This window comes from Dryobates pubescens, chromosome 33, assembly GCF_014839835.1.
Source record: "Dryobates pubescens isolate bDryPub1 chromosome 33, bDryPub1.pri, whole genome shotgun sequence".
NCBI lineage: Eukaryota > Metazoa > Chordata > Aves > Piciformes > Picidae > Dryobates > Dryobates pubescens.
Window position 1 is genome coordinate 4,732,243 of NC_071644.1, and position 17,158 is coordinate 4,749,400.

The 17,158-nt window shown below is 45.1% G+C and overlaps 1 protein-coding gene across 1 annotated transcript; it reads left to right on the forward strand.

Annotated features, from left to right (window-relative positions):
• The first annotated feature begins 53 nt into the window (after window positions 1-53).
• EXOSC10 (exosome component 10) lies at window positions 54-15,704 on the forward strand. Its single transcript, XM_009906835.2, has 25 exons — window positions 54-265; window positions 1,030-1,166; window positions 1,618-1,741; window positions 2,607-2,711; window positions 3,092-3,257; window positions 3,998-4,109; window positions 4,403-4,478; window positions 4,621-4,731; window positions 5,131-5,274; window positions 5,596-5,786; window positions 6,508-6,664; window positions 7,259-7,407; window positions 7,724-7,774; window positions 8,513-8,624; window positions 9,222-9,272; window positions 9,821-9,899; window positions 10,062-10,174; window positions 10,762-10,857; window positions 11,461-11,535; window positions 12,021-12,108; window positions 12,350-12,423; window positions 12,965-13,133; window positions 13,573-13,634; window positions 14,875-14,954; window positions 15,528-15,704. Exons 1-25 carry the CDS (start codon window positions 113-115, stop codon window positions 15,556-15,558), a joined length of 2,706 nt encoding a protein of 901 aa, XP_009905137.2. The 5' UTR covers window positions 54-112; the 3' UTR covers window positions 15,559-15,704.
• The last annotated feature ends 1,454 nt before the right edge of the window (window positions 15,705-17,158 follow it).

The following is a 17,158-nucleotide window of genomic DNA, read 5'->3' on the forward strand; positions in this document are numbered from 1 at the left end:
TGTACCGCCAGGCCGCCTGGGGGCGCCAGAGGGTAGCCCTGGCGCGGTCCTCCCGCCCCTCGCCTGTCTCGTTCTCGCGATACCGTGAGTGTCGCGTGGCTGCGGGGATAAGATGGCGGCCACCGCCGGTGGGGAGAGCGGCAACACGGCGGCGGAGAGCACCGCGGGGCAGGATGGGGGCTGCGGAGCGGCGGGGCGACCCGCGGAGGGTGGTAGCGTGGCGGCCGTGCTGCCTGGCTTCGACGATGCTGACGCCTTCGTCAAGGTGCGCGGCGGCGGGGCCTGGGGGAGCTGGGCGGGCGTTGTGCACTACCGCTCCCGGCGGGCCGTGGGCGGCCCGGGGCATGCCGGGAACTGTAGTTCTATTCTATGGGGTGCCTGAGGGACCCCAACCCTGAGAAGGTACCCCTGGAGAGGAACCCCTCATGGAAGGGGATAGCAGGGAGAGTTCGGGCCGCTGCCGCGAGGGCCGGGGGGTAGAGCAGCAGCTTAGGTCCTGTTGTTGCCTGGCCCTCAGGCCTCCTGTCGCGGGTTCGTGAGGGCATCGTCCCTGGGTGGGGATTTGGCGCCACTCCGGCCCGAGTCCTTAAAGCGAGTGCCATTGCTGGACGCGTGGCGGTGGGCATGGCCCCTATTTCAACACCATCAGCGTTGTGTTTCACCTGTGCACACCGCTGCTTCCAAGAAAGGGAACGCCCGCCGCTTCTGGAGCAGGGAGCATGGCAGGGTTGGGTTTTGTTAATAGAATAAAGTAATAATCGGTGTTGCTGCTGTTTTAACAATCTTTCTTTTGGACCTTGAGCACTAGACTGATTTTTAAGCCTAATTAGCTTACCATCGTTTAAAAGGTCTCTAAATAGATGGTGTGAACTAAATGACTGTAGACTTACTCATGTTTGAAAGCTCCATGATGTTAGAACCATGCAGGTTAAACACAAAAGGCAAAATGCAGTTCTACCAAATGGTATCCTGGGTAAACAGAGGAAGGAAAGAGTGAACAAATGGTAATAACGTGGTATTCTTGCACAGTATGCTCTTGGCACAGTGGTAGCTGCAACAAAGGCATCTAATGGGATTCCTCAGCCTGGTGATGAGTATGACTTCTACCGAAGCTTCCCTGGCTTCCGGGCGTACTGTGAAACGCAGGGTGATCATCTCCTTCGCTGGTAAGGATTCTCTTGCAGCTCTGGGCCCTTGCTAATGGCTTCCAATCCAAACCAGAAGGTAGCACTCTTCTTTAGGGCCTCTAAAATTGCTGTGGATTAGCTGTTTTATTTCACATGCCTAATTTGAGCTACTTTTCTAGCACTTGACAGTTTAAGTAACAATTTTAGAAGAGAGGTTTGTATAAGGCTTTGGAGAAAGAGCTGTGCAGAGCACAGGCTGGTCAAAAACACATTAGGCTATGTATTTTAAAAGTCACGTGGCTGGTAGGAAATTGGGTTTAACATTTAATGCTGCAGAGGTGTTTCTGCTGTTTGCTGCTCCTGTACTGTCATCTATAGGTATTGCATTTGATTGGAACATTGAAGACTTAGAAAGTTGAAGGAAATTGGATGGCTTAGTATTCAGCATGTCTGCTTTAAACTGCTAATAGCTCTTCTGCTCTCTTGCAAGCATGAGCACGGTGATGCAATACCATGGCTGTCGTAGCCACCTGAAAGATCGCAGCAAGGTGACAGAGCTGGAAGATAAATTTGATATGCTGGTTGACTCCAATGATGTCATTCTTGAAAGAGTGGTAAGCAGATTAGTTCTGGATGCTGTTTAGTTGCCACAAATTACTCTTCATTGCAAGAATTTCATCAGTAATGTTTTCACAGTTGCATTTAGTGTTTTCTGCACTCTGGTGGTTTTCCTTTTTATTTAAAAAATATTTTCATGTACTGGGGCAGGGAGTACAGAAGCTAAGGTAGATGGATTATGGTCTAAAGGGGAGGGAGGGTGATATATGACTTGTGAGGAAACCAAATACAGTTTGGTACACAAGCCTCACAAACATGAGGAAGTGGCCTCAAGTTTTACCACAGGAGGCTCAGATTTGATCTTAGAAGAAACTTCTTCAATGAAAGGATTCTCACTGAAACAGACTCCCTAGAGAGGTGGTTGAATCCCCATCCCTGGAATCAGTAGGACAAGGCTCAATGGTTTTAAACTAGAGAAGGGCAGATTTAGATTGGACATTAGGCATATGCTCTTTACTATGAGGGTGGTGGAACACTGAAGCAGATTTCCTATAGAGTTGGCGAAGATCCAGTCCCTGGAGACATTGATTGTATCAGGCTTGATGGGGCTCTGAGCAACCTAATCTAGTTGGAGGTATCCCTGCTTACTGCAGGGGTGTTGGTCTAGATGACCTTTAGAGGTCTCTTCCAATCAGTGCATTCTATGATTCTGTAAGTGTTTACAAGACACAGAAGTGTGGTGCTGAGGGACATGGTTTAGCACTAGTCTTGGTAGACGTAGAGAATTGTTGGGATCCAACAGAATTTGGTGTAGTGACAGTGGAGGTATCTACCTGTGTGACTTTATTCAGTCTAGCTAGAGTGGGTGACCAAAGTAATTTAACAGGTGCTTGGTTTTCACCTCACGTTTCTGCAATTTAGGGTATTTTATTGGATGAAGCAGCAGGAGTGAACAAAAACCAGCAACCAATCCTTCCTGCTGGGTTACAGCCCCCACAGACCATCATTTCCAGCTGGAACCGGAAGGTGAGGCCTTGGAGCTCAGTTTGCTGGGTTTCCTAGAGCAATGGCACTCCTGATTTTCCAGTGGAGTAATTAAATATTCTGTCAGGCTTTTTTCCTTTCCCTGTTTATTCAGACTTGCCTCTGGAGTCTATGTGCTTTCACCTGTCATTTCAGTTTCACACACATAACAGCCTTGCTTTGTCTTATTCATAGGAATCTGGGATCCTGATTCAGAAAACTTTCTGTCTCAGGTGCTGGACTTAGTGCAAAGGGTGGCTTAGTTTTGAGATTGGAGTATTGCTTTATTTCTCTGAATGTTGGGTCAGGCTGAGTTAAAAGCAGCTCTGAATGTCTGTTAAGAAAGCTGAGTTTTACCTGTAGTTTGCCCTTGTTTGAAATAGGCAGGAGATTCCCACAAGAAAACTCAGTCTGAAACTTTCCGACTGCTTCACGCCAAGAACATCCTTCGGCCACAGCTTAAGTTTCGGGAGAAGATTGACAATTCCAACACTCCCTTTGTACCTAAACTTTTTATCAAGCCAAATGCTTTGAAACCTTTGCCTCAAGGTAAGGGGTTTATGTTTTCTTGGGTAACCTCTTGAGAGTCTGACTCAAATCTGTCCTCACAGTCTAGAAAATAATGGGTGACTAAGAATGAGCACCAGCAGGAGGTATTGACCATGCAGGTGTAGTAAGCTCTGTGACTGTTGTTGATGTGCATGTAACACAAGGGTAGGTCAGCAGACAGCATTTTGCTGTTGGTGTACAGTAGATAATCTGTTCCAAACAGATTCTCCTTGCCAACATTGAACATCCATGATGAGAGTCACTCTGACACCAGAAGTGGTCTGGACTGGTCTAATTTGCTTTACAGATACTTCTACCTCCTCAGCTGAGAGCAGCAGCATTATGGTCAGACCTGCTTTTGCTTTGGGGGCTTTATCAAAGCCACCAGCATAACACCTTGTCTCAACAACATGTCATTCTGCTGGTGATTCATCTTTAGTCTGCACTGAGGTGGTTGTGCTTTCAGTAACTGGAAATGATTGAAACATTTTTTGGAAGGTTTTTCAATGTCCTTCCAAGCTCTTGAGCAAAACCACCTTGTGTCTTGCTTAACAGCAGCCTGGTAAAACCTAGTCACAGACTTGTCACTGACAGCAAAAGCTGCAAGTCTGAATTGTTAAGATTTTTTTGATACTTTATGATTCTAATAGGATCTTGTGGTGGGTGGAGAGGAGAGAGTAGTGGGCTGAGAACATGTTATGTGTGGGGCTCAGCCAGGTTGTTCCATATTGGTTGTTCAGCCCTCACAAAAAGTGGACGGGAACGAAAGGAGCGCCCTGAGGACCTGGATGTGCCAGCTGCTTTGGCAGACTTCATACACCAGCAGAGGACACAGCAAACTGAGCAAGACATGTAAGAAATGAAACTGACAGCCAGGTGCTTTGAGTACCGTTGGTAGATATGCACTTGTGTGGTCCCATTGTGCTGACGCTATTCACATGTAACGGCTCTGCATGTGTTTGTGTCTGCACACTACTTTGTGTGTGATTTGCTGTAGACATCTGCAGTTGTTTTAAACCTCTGCTTACTAAGAGACAACATTTTCGCTCAGTAGGGGAGCTGCCATAGCTCTCAAAAGTCTCTGTGCCCTGGCTTCATGAAGACGACTGAAATTTAGTCTGTGCCTGTCTTCCTGATTTCGGCAGGTTTGCTCACCCTTACCAGTACGAACTGGAACATTTTTCTCCACCAGATGGAGTTCTGAAGAAACCAGAACCCCAGGTTGGTGCCCATGTTAATTGAAATCTTCTGCAGATGCAGTAACTTTACAGACCCTGTACTTGTTGAATCTCAGAGTTGAGAGTGGAAGTCGGGGGTGGGAACTGACAGAGAACATTCCATGCCTGATAATTTGCTCTTCCAGATGTACAGGCCCATGGAGGAAACACCCTGCCATTTTGTTACCACGCTGGATGAGCTGGTAGAGCTAAATGAAAAGCTCATGAACTGTAAAGAATTTGCCCTGGACTTGGAGGTAATGACATTTTCTGTTCAAAAGTCACATGTGTACTGTCAGTACCTGGGAGACCATTGTATTCTTCTAGTCTGTAGGCTTCTTTCTCCTGCTCATTGTGCTTTCTGGCATGTAAAGGCAGTTCATGCCACTGACCTGTCAGATAGTATCTAGCAGGCTGAATTAACCTGTGTCAATATTACAGGGTTCCAGTGGTAGTACTGATTTTGATCTTCTTTCTGTTCACCCATGGGGTTTTAGGCTATGTCAGTGGCTGCAAAACCCAAACCTGCTTATCCAATTGTCTTTTTCTTGAAGAAGTCCTCTTTTACTTTTCTTTCTTCATTTCGAGTGCTATTTGGTTTATAGTATTACTTCTGTAATAGATCCTAGCTTACATCTCTCCTTCCTGTTTTTCAGCATCATTCCTACAGGAGCTTCCTGGGCTTGACCTGCCTGATGCAGATTTCCACCCGAACAGAAGACTTCATCATCGACACACTGGAACTGCGCAGCGAGATGAACATTCTCAACGAGACCTTCACAGACCCTGCAATTGTGAAGGTCAGCTGCCAAGCTCACCACTTCACCAGCAGAATTCCATTCTCTTGTCTTAGTTTCAGCTTTATTATACTTAAAAGCACATTGTGTGCTCTGTACTGGTCACTTGGCTCTGCTTTCATTGTAATTTGTTCATGTGCCTGTTTCCCCTATCTAAGTGGGGAGTTACTTGCCAAGTGCATTCAAGCAGTAGTTCTGCACTTAAGAGTGAAGGACAGAGATAAAACAAATCTGGTCCTAGACACGTGAATTTGAAACCATAGCACTGCCAGCCTGGAGAAGAAATATTCTTCATGCCTTTCTCAATTTGTTTTGCTTTTCAAGGTTCTTCATGGTGCTGATTCAGATGTGGAGTGGCTGCAAAAAGACTTTGGTCTGTACTTGGTGAACATGTTTGATACTCACCAAGCCGCTCGTCTCCTCAATCTTGGCAGGCATTCCTTGGAGCACCTACTAAAGCTGTATTGCAATGTTGATGCTGACAAGCAGTACCAGCTGGCTGACTGGAGGATACGGTAAAAACTGACCCCATTAATGGGCTGGAGCTGCAGGTAGCACTTATCCTTATTTGTATTCTTAGAGAGGAGCATCCTTCTAGTTGCAATCCCCACAGTTGTAGGTTAGTCTCAGAGTGAGCAAGCACAGCATTTACCTGGCTGTGCTTTTAGTTCTTTTGTGAGTGTCATATTTTCCCTGTGTTTCTTTAGAAAGTGGGTTCTTTTGGGAAGGTCAGGGAAGATTAAGTAAAGAAGAGGTGATGAGCTCCTGGAAGCTCATTTCTTAGGAGCAGTGTTTAACCACTGCAGTATTATGGAGAAAGTCAGTATTTGCTCGTCTGGAGCCCCCACTGCAGCAGGTAAAGCAGTGTGCCCTTGGAGCAGTGAGCTTGGCTGTGCAGATGGACTCTGCACACCACAGAGATCCCAGGTCTACTTATGTAGGCTCTGCAGGCAGGAGAGTTCTGACAAAAAAACATAGCAAGCAGTTCTGCCACCTGACTTAGTTCCACAGCTGTCCTGCTCTGTAGCACAAGAACATGGTGCCAACCAAGCTGCAGAGGGCACAGCATGTTACTGCTGCTCAACCCAAGAGCCTTCAGTGAGGAAACAGAAAAGTTGTCCTATTAGTTCTTGGAATGGTTTATGTGCAGTTTGCCCTAATAGGCCATGCAAGAGGAAAGTGACAGTCTGGTGGAACAGCTAGAACATCTCAGTGTAACTCTGTCTCTTTCTCTAGCCCTTTGCCAGCAGACATGATTCGCTATGCCCGTGATGACACCCACTACTTGCTCTACATCTATGATAAAGTGAGAGAGGCCCTGTGGGAGAGAGGCAACGAGCAGCCCACACAGTTGCAGGTGGTGTGGCAGCGCAGCAGGGACATCTGCCTGAAGGTATAGCTTCACCTGGTTGGATTACCTGAATCAAAGGATGGGCTTAGTAGAACAAGAAGCCCTTTGCCTGTTCTGCCTCTGTTGCATAGACACAAGGTTGTCTGAAAGCGGGTGTATCAACTCTGACTCAGTTGTGTGCAGTCACTTGTTTGCTAGCTAAAATCCTCAGATTCAGAGGCTGTCTTCCTGTTTTTTGAATGTTAGCACTCCTCACCCTCCCAGTGCTTTCAGGTATATCTTTTCCAAGAGAGCTGTTACCTTTCCAGTTCTGCTGGATGTTCCTAGAAGTTCAAAGCCTAGCTGCAATTGTGTTATGAAATAATTCTATTGTGTTTGTGGAACATATTGTCACTGAAAGTAGGCCTTGTCTAATGTACTAAAGCTTGAAGATACTGTATGTCTAAAGCTGCTCCTGGAAATCTGTTCCCCTAAAGATGTATGAGATGTGTGTTCTTCAAGAATAGGCTACTACTTTAGGGTAAAAGACAAGTAATACCTGAATTAATTTGTCAAGGTGAGACTTTGTGAAGCAAGGTGTACTAGAAAGCACAAATCTGATTCCAATCATGAGTGTTTCTGTTTTTTCCTGCCCAGAAATATGTCAAGCCCCTCTTTTCAGATGAATCCTACCTTGAGCTGTACAGGAGGCAGAAAAAGCATCTCAACACACAGCAGCTAGCAGCATTTAGGTTACTGTTTGCGTGGAGAGACAAGATGGCACGTCAAGAGGATGAGAGCACAGGGTAGGAAGTCTTTCCTTACAGGCACTGTCTTAATACTTCAGTGAGTCTCTTGGGTTGTGTCCCTTCCAGCCCTGAGGTGGAACCACTTTGATACCTGTAGAAATCAGTGCACAGACTAATCATGTACAACCTCAGGCTACTTTTTACACAGAAATCCTGTTACAGTACCAGTAAATTCTTACCAGTATCTAGATCAGACCTACTTAATTTACTTTTAAGTTTTCAGACCTTGTTACTGGGCCAGACTTGAGCACTTGGAAGGTATTTGTAAAAGTTTTTAACATTGTTACATTCACCCCACTTTTTTGTGTTGTAGATATGTGCTACCAAATCACATGCTACTGAAGATAGCAGAGGAGCTGCCCAAGTAAGTTTTGTTCACCCTTTGAGGAGTCTTATTTGATTTTAATATCCCATGAGTTGTTTCCTAGTGTGTAATTACTTCTGCAGCTGGTCCCCTCCTTCCAGTTGTCAGTACTGCTTTTCTCTATAGTTGTTCACTTTGGAAGAGAAATAAATAGCAGTCCTTCAGAAGGCTTCTTCTGGGACACATCTCTCTGATTTTATTCCACTACTAAACACATTCCTTTGCATTGCTGTATATCACATGTCCCACTGAGATTCCTATGGTATTAGAGAGCAAGAGAGGGATGAGTTCCCTCATAGCCTTTATTTGGACTATTTTCAGTTCCTAAAGGAACTGGGAGGCAGGGGGAAGGGGCAGATCCCTTAGAACACCCAATTTTATGTGACACTTGGCACTCACCATCTAACATCTGTACTTGAGAACAATCAAAATGCATTTTTAAGCCCAAGTCCACTGCTGGGCTCGGTTTCCATAGATGAATACTGAACAAGGAATGAAACGAGGGTGGGGACAGACAGACCACAGAGAAGGTAAGTGAGAGGAGAGTTAAGTTAATGGTTTCTCCTTCTCTGCACAGGCTTGGTACAGAATTTCTCATTGAAGTCTGACAGATGAATCTGACTTGCCTTTCTCTGTCACAGCTAGGACCATGGTTATATCTGGTTGCACATCCTTTGAATGCAAATGCCTAACCTGGCCGTAAATACAGCACACTGCATTTCTCTCCTCTCTCTTTAGAGAACCCCAGGGCATCATTGCCTGCTGTAATCCCATCCCACCACTAGTTCGCCAGCAGATTAATGAATTGCATCTTCTCATTCAGCAGGCCCGGGAGATGCCTCTTCTCAAGGTAGGAGTAGCTTGTACCACACAAGAGACTCATCACTTGCTTTCCATAAGCCAGGGACTGGAGCTAAATGGTGACCTGTGGTGATGTGTGTGCTGAAGTTTGCTTTTTGAACACTGTGAATATAGTGTTCTGTATGAGATCAGAGAGATATATTGCAACTAATTGCCTGTCTGTTGTCTACTGGCTGACAGACATCGTAGTTTCCTGGAGAACAGAACAGTGAGAGAGCAGGCACATCATATTTCAATGTGTGAGGAAGAACTGGACCTTGTGGAATTTTTTGGCCATGTAAATGAATTCATAAATCTTTTACAGCTATGGTGAAGCAAAAATGCCTCTAGGTGTGAGAGGTTCATTAGTTAAAATATATTGTCAGCATGTTGGTGTTAGTGCAGTCTTCCTCCTAGAGTGAAACAAACCCATTTGTGAGCACGAGTGTGTCCTTTCTGTGTGTGGTGTTAAAGTGTGTCCATATGCAAGCACTCCAGGAGAAGAAAATATAATTAGTCTGCTAGCTTGTAATAAGTGTGTTGAAAGCACTGACAGAAGGCATAGGGAACGTGAATTTAAGTGACTTAACCTTTCTCTCCCTTCCAGTCGGAGATCGCTTCAGGAGTCAGGAAGAAAGCACCTCTAACCAGCCCTGAGGTACTGGCTGCTTAATACTTGTTGCCTAATGACATAAGCCTTAAACTCAGAAACACATGCTGCAGAATTCTAGCTTCTAGTAAGTTATTTCCTCTCATCCATTTTACAGCTCTCTCCACTTTAGCTTCACATTATTTTTCTGTGCTAGACTCACAACATTACCAGCTGTAAATTGGTACTTTAGAGACCACTATATAACAGCACTTAAGGTGTCATCAGCAAACAGTCTGGCTGCTGGGCAGTGTTGTGTGTGTTAGTCTGTATTGACTGATCTGTAAGAAGAGAAGTTTCAGATGAGTGTTTAAGGTTGGGTCATTTACTCTCCTTGTGTATGAAGTAAAGCATCTCTGTTAGCCAGTGGGTGCTGTACAGAGAGCCTTTGGCTGTTAGATGCAACATGCTCTGGCAGGTGAGCTGGCTTAAGAGTATTCAGTGTCTGAGTTTCACCCTTTTGTTGGAATTTTCATTAATGTGTCTCTGCAGTATGTGAAAACTTCCAGAGACTCAGAGTAGTGTGCTAATGGTGTTTGTCATCTGCATCTCTGCAGAAGCTGGAGAGTACCTTCTTTGGACCACATGACAGTTCCCGTGTTCCTGTGGATGGCATCCAGAACAGCTCTGCCTTGGGTAATTTGGACATGACCTGAAAACTCTGCTAATAAAGCCACACCATGTCATTGGCACGGAGAAATAAACAGCCCTGAGGAAACTTTCAGTGAAATCTTACTATATAAAAGAGCAGTAAAATATACAAGTGTCTAATAAAAATTTTGTCTCCTTTTCATGTAGAGCCTGCCCCAGTTCTGGAACATGGTTGTCTCTTTTCAGACAGTGAGAGGACAATGGATGTTCAGCCAGAGTCCATATGTCTTGTTGCTACCACCACTGTGAGCATATTCAGTGTAAGCAACCTGTTTGTGGTGGTGTCAGTATTTGCGTGTTAGAAAACATAATTGAATAGTCTGATAAGAACTTGTGAAAGTAGTGCAAGTAATAGGAAGGTGGGAGACAGACACAGAGAATCGTTTTGGTTGGAAAAGACTTACAAGATCATTAAGTCCAACCATTGTCTGACTCTTACCAAGCCTGGTGCTAAACCATGTCCTTTAGCACCACATCTTGGTGGCTTTTAAACACCTCCAGGGATGGGGATTCAAGCCCTTTCTTGGGGAAGCCTGTTCCAGTGTTTGAGAACCCTTCCAGTGAAGAAGTTTCTTCTAATGTCTGACCTAAACGTCCCCCTGGTCCAACTTGAGACCGTTTCCTCTCGTCCACTTGCATGGTAATGATCCTGGCTTCCTGTCAAGCAGATGGCCAAGCATAACCAAGTCAAGTAGCTTTAAGAAACCAGCAGCTAATTACTTCTCTCTGAAGAGTTGCTGCTATCAATGGATTTTTTGATAGAGTGAGAAATATCCTGCATGAAATAGCAGTAGCCAAAGCCCCAAATTGTTCATGTTGTTATTTCTTCCTTTTTATTTTTTTTTAGGAATGTGATGAAGATGAAGGAAGTGAGAAGCCTTTGACCACTGCCCAGCAGAAAGCGCAGCGCATAATGGAGTCCTTTGAAAATCCATTCAGAATGGTAAAAGCTCCCAACAGACATTCCTGGTGGGACTCAAACTGCCCTAGTCCAGTGTTCTGAGATGGTTTTCCAGGCACATCCAAAAGAGCTTGATACAGCACCAGCTGCTGCTTTCTTCCTGCAGCAGAGATTGTCCTTGCAAAGCACACACGTGTGGACTTGTTTCCAAAACTGACTGAAATGCCTCTTGGATATTTTTCTACATAGTAAACAGACCTTTCATTGCTTGTTTGTAATCAGCTTTGAGGGTTTTTTAATTTGCATCCTATTTTCATCTCTATGGCTAGAGTTTAGTGAGCTGATTTTACTCTCCTAATGAATCAGCAGAACAATAGAATACTTTGTCATAGATTTGGAGTGGCAAATTACTAGGAACCACTTTTTCTGATGTGTGGCTGGGGCTTGGTTTCTTGGGTTTTTAATTGCTTTTTCCAAACGTTTCTCCTGGCCATAGCTGTGGTAACTTCCTCCTTTCATTCTGTCTGTAGAATGTTTCTTAAATAGAAACTTTGTGATTTGGAGCCTTTTAAAGTAGCATTTTAGCAGTGAGGTAAATGTCATGTGCTGTGTTTAAAGCAAAATGGGTTTTTATCCTCTCCACAGTACCTGCCCTCAGAACAGAACCCTGCCTACGTCTCTCAATCTGCAAAGTTTGACCCATCATCAAAAATCTATGAAGTAAGACTCATGCTAAAATTTCCTGCCAGCTTGTACGAAAGAAGCAAATAAGTGGATTATTGTCCTTGGGGAGCCTCAGCAATATAGAATACATTTCTTTTGCTCCTTGGATTATTCTTAGAAAAACAGTGTAAGCCTTGAGAAGCCTGACATGTTTCTGGATCTGTGGTTCATTGTTTCTGTAGCATTCGTATTCCTGGAAGATGCAGGGATTGGAGCCATTCCAGTGCATATTCCCTGTCTGTCAAAGCTACAGACTGCCACTGAAGTCTGTATCTGCCTTTGTTCTTATGGCTTGTTTGTAGCTCAGAACTTCTAAAGTGCATGGGTTTACTCTACCTGTGCAGCAGATCTTAATCTCTTTTACAATCCAGTTTGATCTTTTTGTACTCTTGCGACCAGCGTGTGGTAGCAAGTTTACAAACTCCCTTTTGCCATAACACTTCAAAGAAAGTGATCCCAGGTAATTGCTTTTATCATTGCAGATCAGCAATCGATGGAAGTTGATGAGTCAGACACCGGTACAGAAGGAGTCCAAGGATGAAACCAAAAAGAAAGCAGCCCAGCAGTCAGGTACATCTGTTCTTCCCTTCCTCAATGCACCGGCCAGTCTGCCTCTCCCAGTACACACCAGTTGTTTCCCAGTTAGAAGGAAACCTTAGATGATGGATTTCCTGCCAGATGAGATTGTTTGACTTAAGATTGATTGTACTGTGTTTAGTTTCAGACTTGCTTCAAGCTGGTTTGCTTGTTTGTTCTAAGCTCTTGGCCAACTTACTCCTGCTTTTACAGTAATGCTTGTTTGTTTCCATAGCTGCTCGTGACCAGGCACAGAAGGTGCATAAAGAGGCAACAGAAAACATTGTGTCTGTTCGTCAGCAAGCTATGGTACGTCACCGAGTTCCCCACTTCCAGCCTTTGCCCCTTTTGACCCTTGTAGCATAATTCAGAATGAGACCATGAGCCCTGTAACTGTGAAATACCCAAATGTCAGTCTTTTGCTAGCAGTTTTTCTGTGGCTCTGCCCTATGTGTAGCAGCAGGCCCCTAGCAACTGTGCTGCTCAAGTCTTCACATCCCTCCCTGTCTTCAGTAGGGAATGCTTTCCACTGCTGCTCTTCTCTGTTCCTCACTTGCTTAGGGTCCCCCAAATCCACCTGTGGGGCTACAGCAGATCTCAGCCTCTAGCCTCCTGTGAAATGACAACTTAGCTTTTCATCTGAGAAGGCCCTGCTGTGAGGAGGAAATAAACAGTTTGGGCTGGAGTGATTTCTTCTTGTGCTCTTACCACCATAGACAACAGCTGTCCCTGGGGCCTAGGTCCATCAGGCAGTTGGTCTGCATGCTGGTGTTCCTGCCTGCACAGGAGAATGTTTCATTCTCTTCTGCTGAATTTGCCCTTGTTTCTGTCCTATGGGTTGCTTTCACAGCAGGAGCAAGCTAATAAGAAGAGGGAGAGAGTCACGAGTGAAACAGGAACGGAGTTGCCAAGACAAGAGAAGAAACGGCCAAAAGCCTCCCAGCAAGCAGAGGAGCTGGAAGCACCGAAGCAGTTCACCCCCTTTGATTACAGCAAGTCCAACTTCAAAGTGTTTGCAGGTAAGATCTGCATCTCTTGCTGGAGTGCTGCAGGCTGTGGAAAACGTTGCCAGCTGAGCCCTGTGTGTGAATGGAGGTGCCAAGGCAGTGCAAACTGTTACAAAGCACTTAATTCACACTGGGGTAATACTAAAAGAAGTTAACTTGAGGGATCTCTTTCCTGGTTCAGAAACAAAATCCTGAAAACTTTCCCCCAGGGGAATTGTGGATTTGGATTTTGCTTCTTTTCTCTGTAGAGAAAGTCGTCTGTTTAGCTGGACCCCAGGAACTAGGAGGCAAAGGAGATTTGACTCTTCTGTAAAGTTTCTGTTCAGAAGTATCTCCTGCCCTTAAGAGACTGTTGTGTTTATTAGGGCGTGGGAGACACAGAAACACTGTGCAATGTACTACTCTTCTTTATGGAAAAAACTGGTGACAGCTTCTCTTCTCTCTCCCTTAGGAAGCAGCAAATCAAAGCAGTCTTCACAATTTGATCCTGCCAAGCAAGTTCACACAGGCAAGGTAGGGACATGGCATGAAAGAAGGAACAGAATTGTTCTGATACCAGGTATCCAGCTGGGGATGAAGGCAAATGACTTCTGGGCTCTGCAGAATGTTCCCTAACAGCTCCTGGTGCTGAGGTGCAGCTTCCAATCACAAACTCATACTTTGGATTTCATTCAGGAAAAGCTTTCTTGGGCTACCTCAGATTCTAAATCCCCTCAGGTTCCCCTCCTACATGGAACTTTTAGAGTGGGTCCAGAGGAGGCTGTGAAGATTATCAGTAGGCTGGAGGACCTCTCCTATGAAAACAGGCTGAGAGAGTTGAGGTTGTTTAACCCAAAGAAGAGAGAGCTCCAGGGAGACCTTAGAGCATCCTTCCAGGATTTGAAGTGGGCTACAGGAGAGCTGGAGAGGGACTAAATTTTTACAAAGGCATGTAGTGACTGCACAAGGGGTGATGGCTTCAAACTGGAAGAAACTGGATTTAGATCAGATATGAGGAAGAAATTCTTCCCCATGAGGGTGGGGAGGCACTGGGACAGGTTGCCCAGAGAAGTTGTGGAAGCTGTTCAAAGCCAGGTTGGCTGGGGCCTTGGGCTGCCTGGTCTAGTAGGAGGTGTCCCTGTCCATGGCAGGAGAGTTGGAGCTGGATGATCTTTAAGGTCCTATGTACACCATGCACAGTGCTCATGCATGGAGTGTTTGGTGTGTCCATGCGTGAGCTCATTGGAAACTTGAGCGTTAAAGTTCTGAAGCTCATTTCTTGCATTTCAGCCTCTCCTGTGTGTGCTGCCTTCCTGTATATTTCACTGGAGGGCAAATGGTCCCAGGGACCATCTTGGATACTCATTACAAGTCAGCTTTCAGAAGCTGAGCAAGTTTATGCCCAATAGTGTGGGAAGCAGCTTCCTGTGCAATCCCTTTGCTGTGTCACCTCAAACTCGTTTCAGAAGGTAAAAAAGAAACCGATGGGCGAACTGGGGACAACCTGAACAGATCTCTCTGGATAGATGGGTAAGGTCTTGCATCAGTGAGAGGTGCCTAAAGATTAGACCAGTGGTAGAGCACTTAGTGAGAAGCATTCGGTCCATGTGCATATAAAGAAGTCCTAAACCAGAAAGCTTCTGGTGTAAGCGCTCCGTGGTCCTGGAAGGTAGAGAGGTGTGAGAGCAGTTGACTCTCATGGAATATACTGTCTTTGGCAGGTACCTCAGTGTGCCTATATTGGGTTTTTGGTTGTGTTTTTCTTTCTGTGCAGAAATTTGCTGGAGCTGGAGCAAACAAACTTCAACAGTCTGGAAACCGAAGCATGTCATACCTGGTGGGGAAAGCTGATCGGTGGGTTGTCAGCCTGATCCTCTGCTGAAGTGTTGTCACACCTGTGCCCTGCAGCCATGGGCAGAGCACAGCTATTGTCCTCAATTGCTTTGGGAGCTTAAGCACATGTTTAATGGGAAGAGGTTGCATCAGGGCTTGACGTCAGTTTAAAGAAAAAAAAGAAAAAGAAAAAAAAGCCTAGTCAGGCTTAATGCAATCAAAGACATGTCTGGGTGGAAGGTTTGAAATGCTGAGGAAAACGTTTGTGTTAATAGATGTGGGAGTTGCTTTCTTTGGCCACAAAGATAAGTAGAGGTGGGAAAAACATTTGCCTAGCTTGGGAGGAAGATAAATATCAGTACTGCTAAATGCTAACGTTCTTGGTCTGAATAGACACTTAGTGTGGCTTATGAGGTGTGATCCTTGTGTATTATCCTAGAAGAGCAACTCTGCATAAGGGCAGCACTGGAGGGAGAAAGGTGCTGTCTGCATCATCAGCCTTTCTCAGAAGAATCACTGTTATCTAGGACAGGTGTTCAGCCCTGAATGAACTCAGAGCATGAGTTAACATCTTTCTGTAACTGTCTTTTGCAGGGGTTCCAAGCACCACTGGCCAAAGAGATAGTTCCTGTTGCAGGACCTGTGGGAGTTGCTGAACAGAACAATAGTCAGAAGTATTGTCACCATAGGAAAGCAAAACACTGGTCATTGAACAGTTTTTGTACAGAAATGTTTTTTTAAGCCATTAAAATCCTTTTATTTCAAAAGGGAAAACATCTAAATTCATGTCACTTACTCTGTTCATATTGGGGGGTTCCTAATTACACTCAGAGTGTTGCTTTGTTTCTAATTTTGAAAGTTTATCCTGTGTCCTCTAACACAGTTAGGTGAAACTTTTCACTGCTTGGAGCTGCTTCAAGTCTAGCATGTCAGTGGAGTATAAGAGCAACCTCCTGGTATCTAAAGCCAGCACAAAAGTAATAGAGAGATTCAGCACATGTGACTCAAACCCCAGCACTCCTGAGGAGGAAATAAAGTCAGGCTCTTTTGTGATAGATCTTGCTTACAGACTGAACTGCACAGCTCATCTTGCACAAGACAAGGTAATGTGAAAAATGAGTGTGTTTACCTGGCAGTGTTTGTATTTTTAAGCAAAGATTTTAAGGGAGAAAAAGGCTTAGGCTGCTTTCTTGATCAGACACCAGTGGTTTGACTGTAAAGTCATAGAGTAAAAGCCATTAGGTAGAAATAAGAAAGAGTGCAGTGTTTGGGTTAAGGGCAAGCCAGTGAAGTTCTGTGCTGCAGCTGAGTCTAGCACAGCTGTACTAACACGTCCAAGAGTTAAATACCTACAGTGAGTTATCCTGAAGTCTTTGTAGAAAGAGTGTCAGCCTGTACTTGCATGGATGGATGGATGGGTGGGTGAAAGAGCTTATTCTATATGCTGACAGCTGAAGCCTGGCAAAGCTACTGCAGTTACCAGTCAGGAGGACTGAAAGGTAAGGCTGGTGAGGCTTTGCTTGAAGCCAGGTTGAATCAGTGGCAGAGCTGCTTCCTGGGTTACTGGTTGGTGTGCTGAGCAGTAGACCTTGCTCCTTTCCTAGGAGCCTTGTCCTTAATCCATGTTTTCCTTTTCTAACTCAGGATTTTCCATTGTGTGCTGACTTATTTTGGCAATGACAGGATTTACTTCTCTGACCACTAGGCCAGGTGCAGGGACTGAGTGGGGAGCAGTCAAAACTTCCTTCTCCTTCCTAAACTAAGAGCTTTATTCTACAGACTGAGGAGATCTGGGGGGGTTGTTTCAGTCTTTTCCTATGTATCTGAGGACTGGAGAGAATAGAACAGGGTTTTTCCTCTGAGTGTTTTGGTCTGAGCAGTGCTAACTGAGCAGCGTTGTGATGCAAAAGAGAGTTCCTTTCTGCTTGTAAAACCTGCTTGCAGGGCTGGATGTTGGAGAAGGGTTTGAAAAGAAGCAGTTAAGCAGGAGTTGCCTCTAAGTGCAGTTTCAGGAGCAGCCCCTTATTGTCAGCTTCCACTGGTTCTGACTTGAGGAAAGAACAGTGCTTACCAAAAGTCCTGCTGGCTGCAGAGATAGTGTCACGTCTATAGTTTCTTTAACTCTGCTACTTGGTTCCAAGCAAGGTGATGTTTCAGGAATGAGCTTCATTTAGTCTCTCTTCTCCCTTATGACTTGTGGCTTACTGCCACAGGGTCTCAAAATG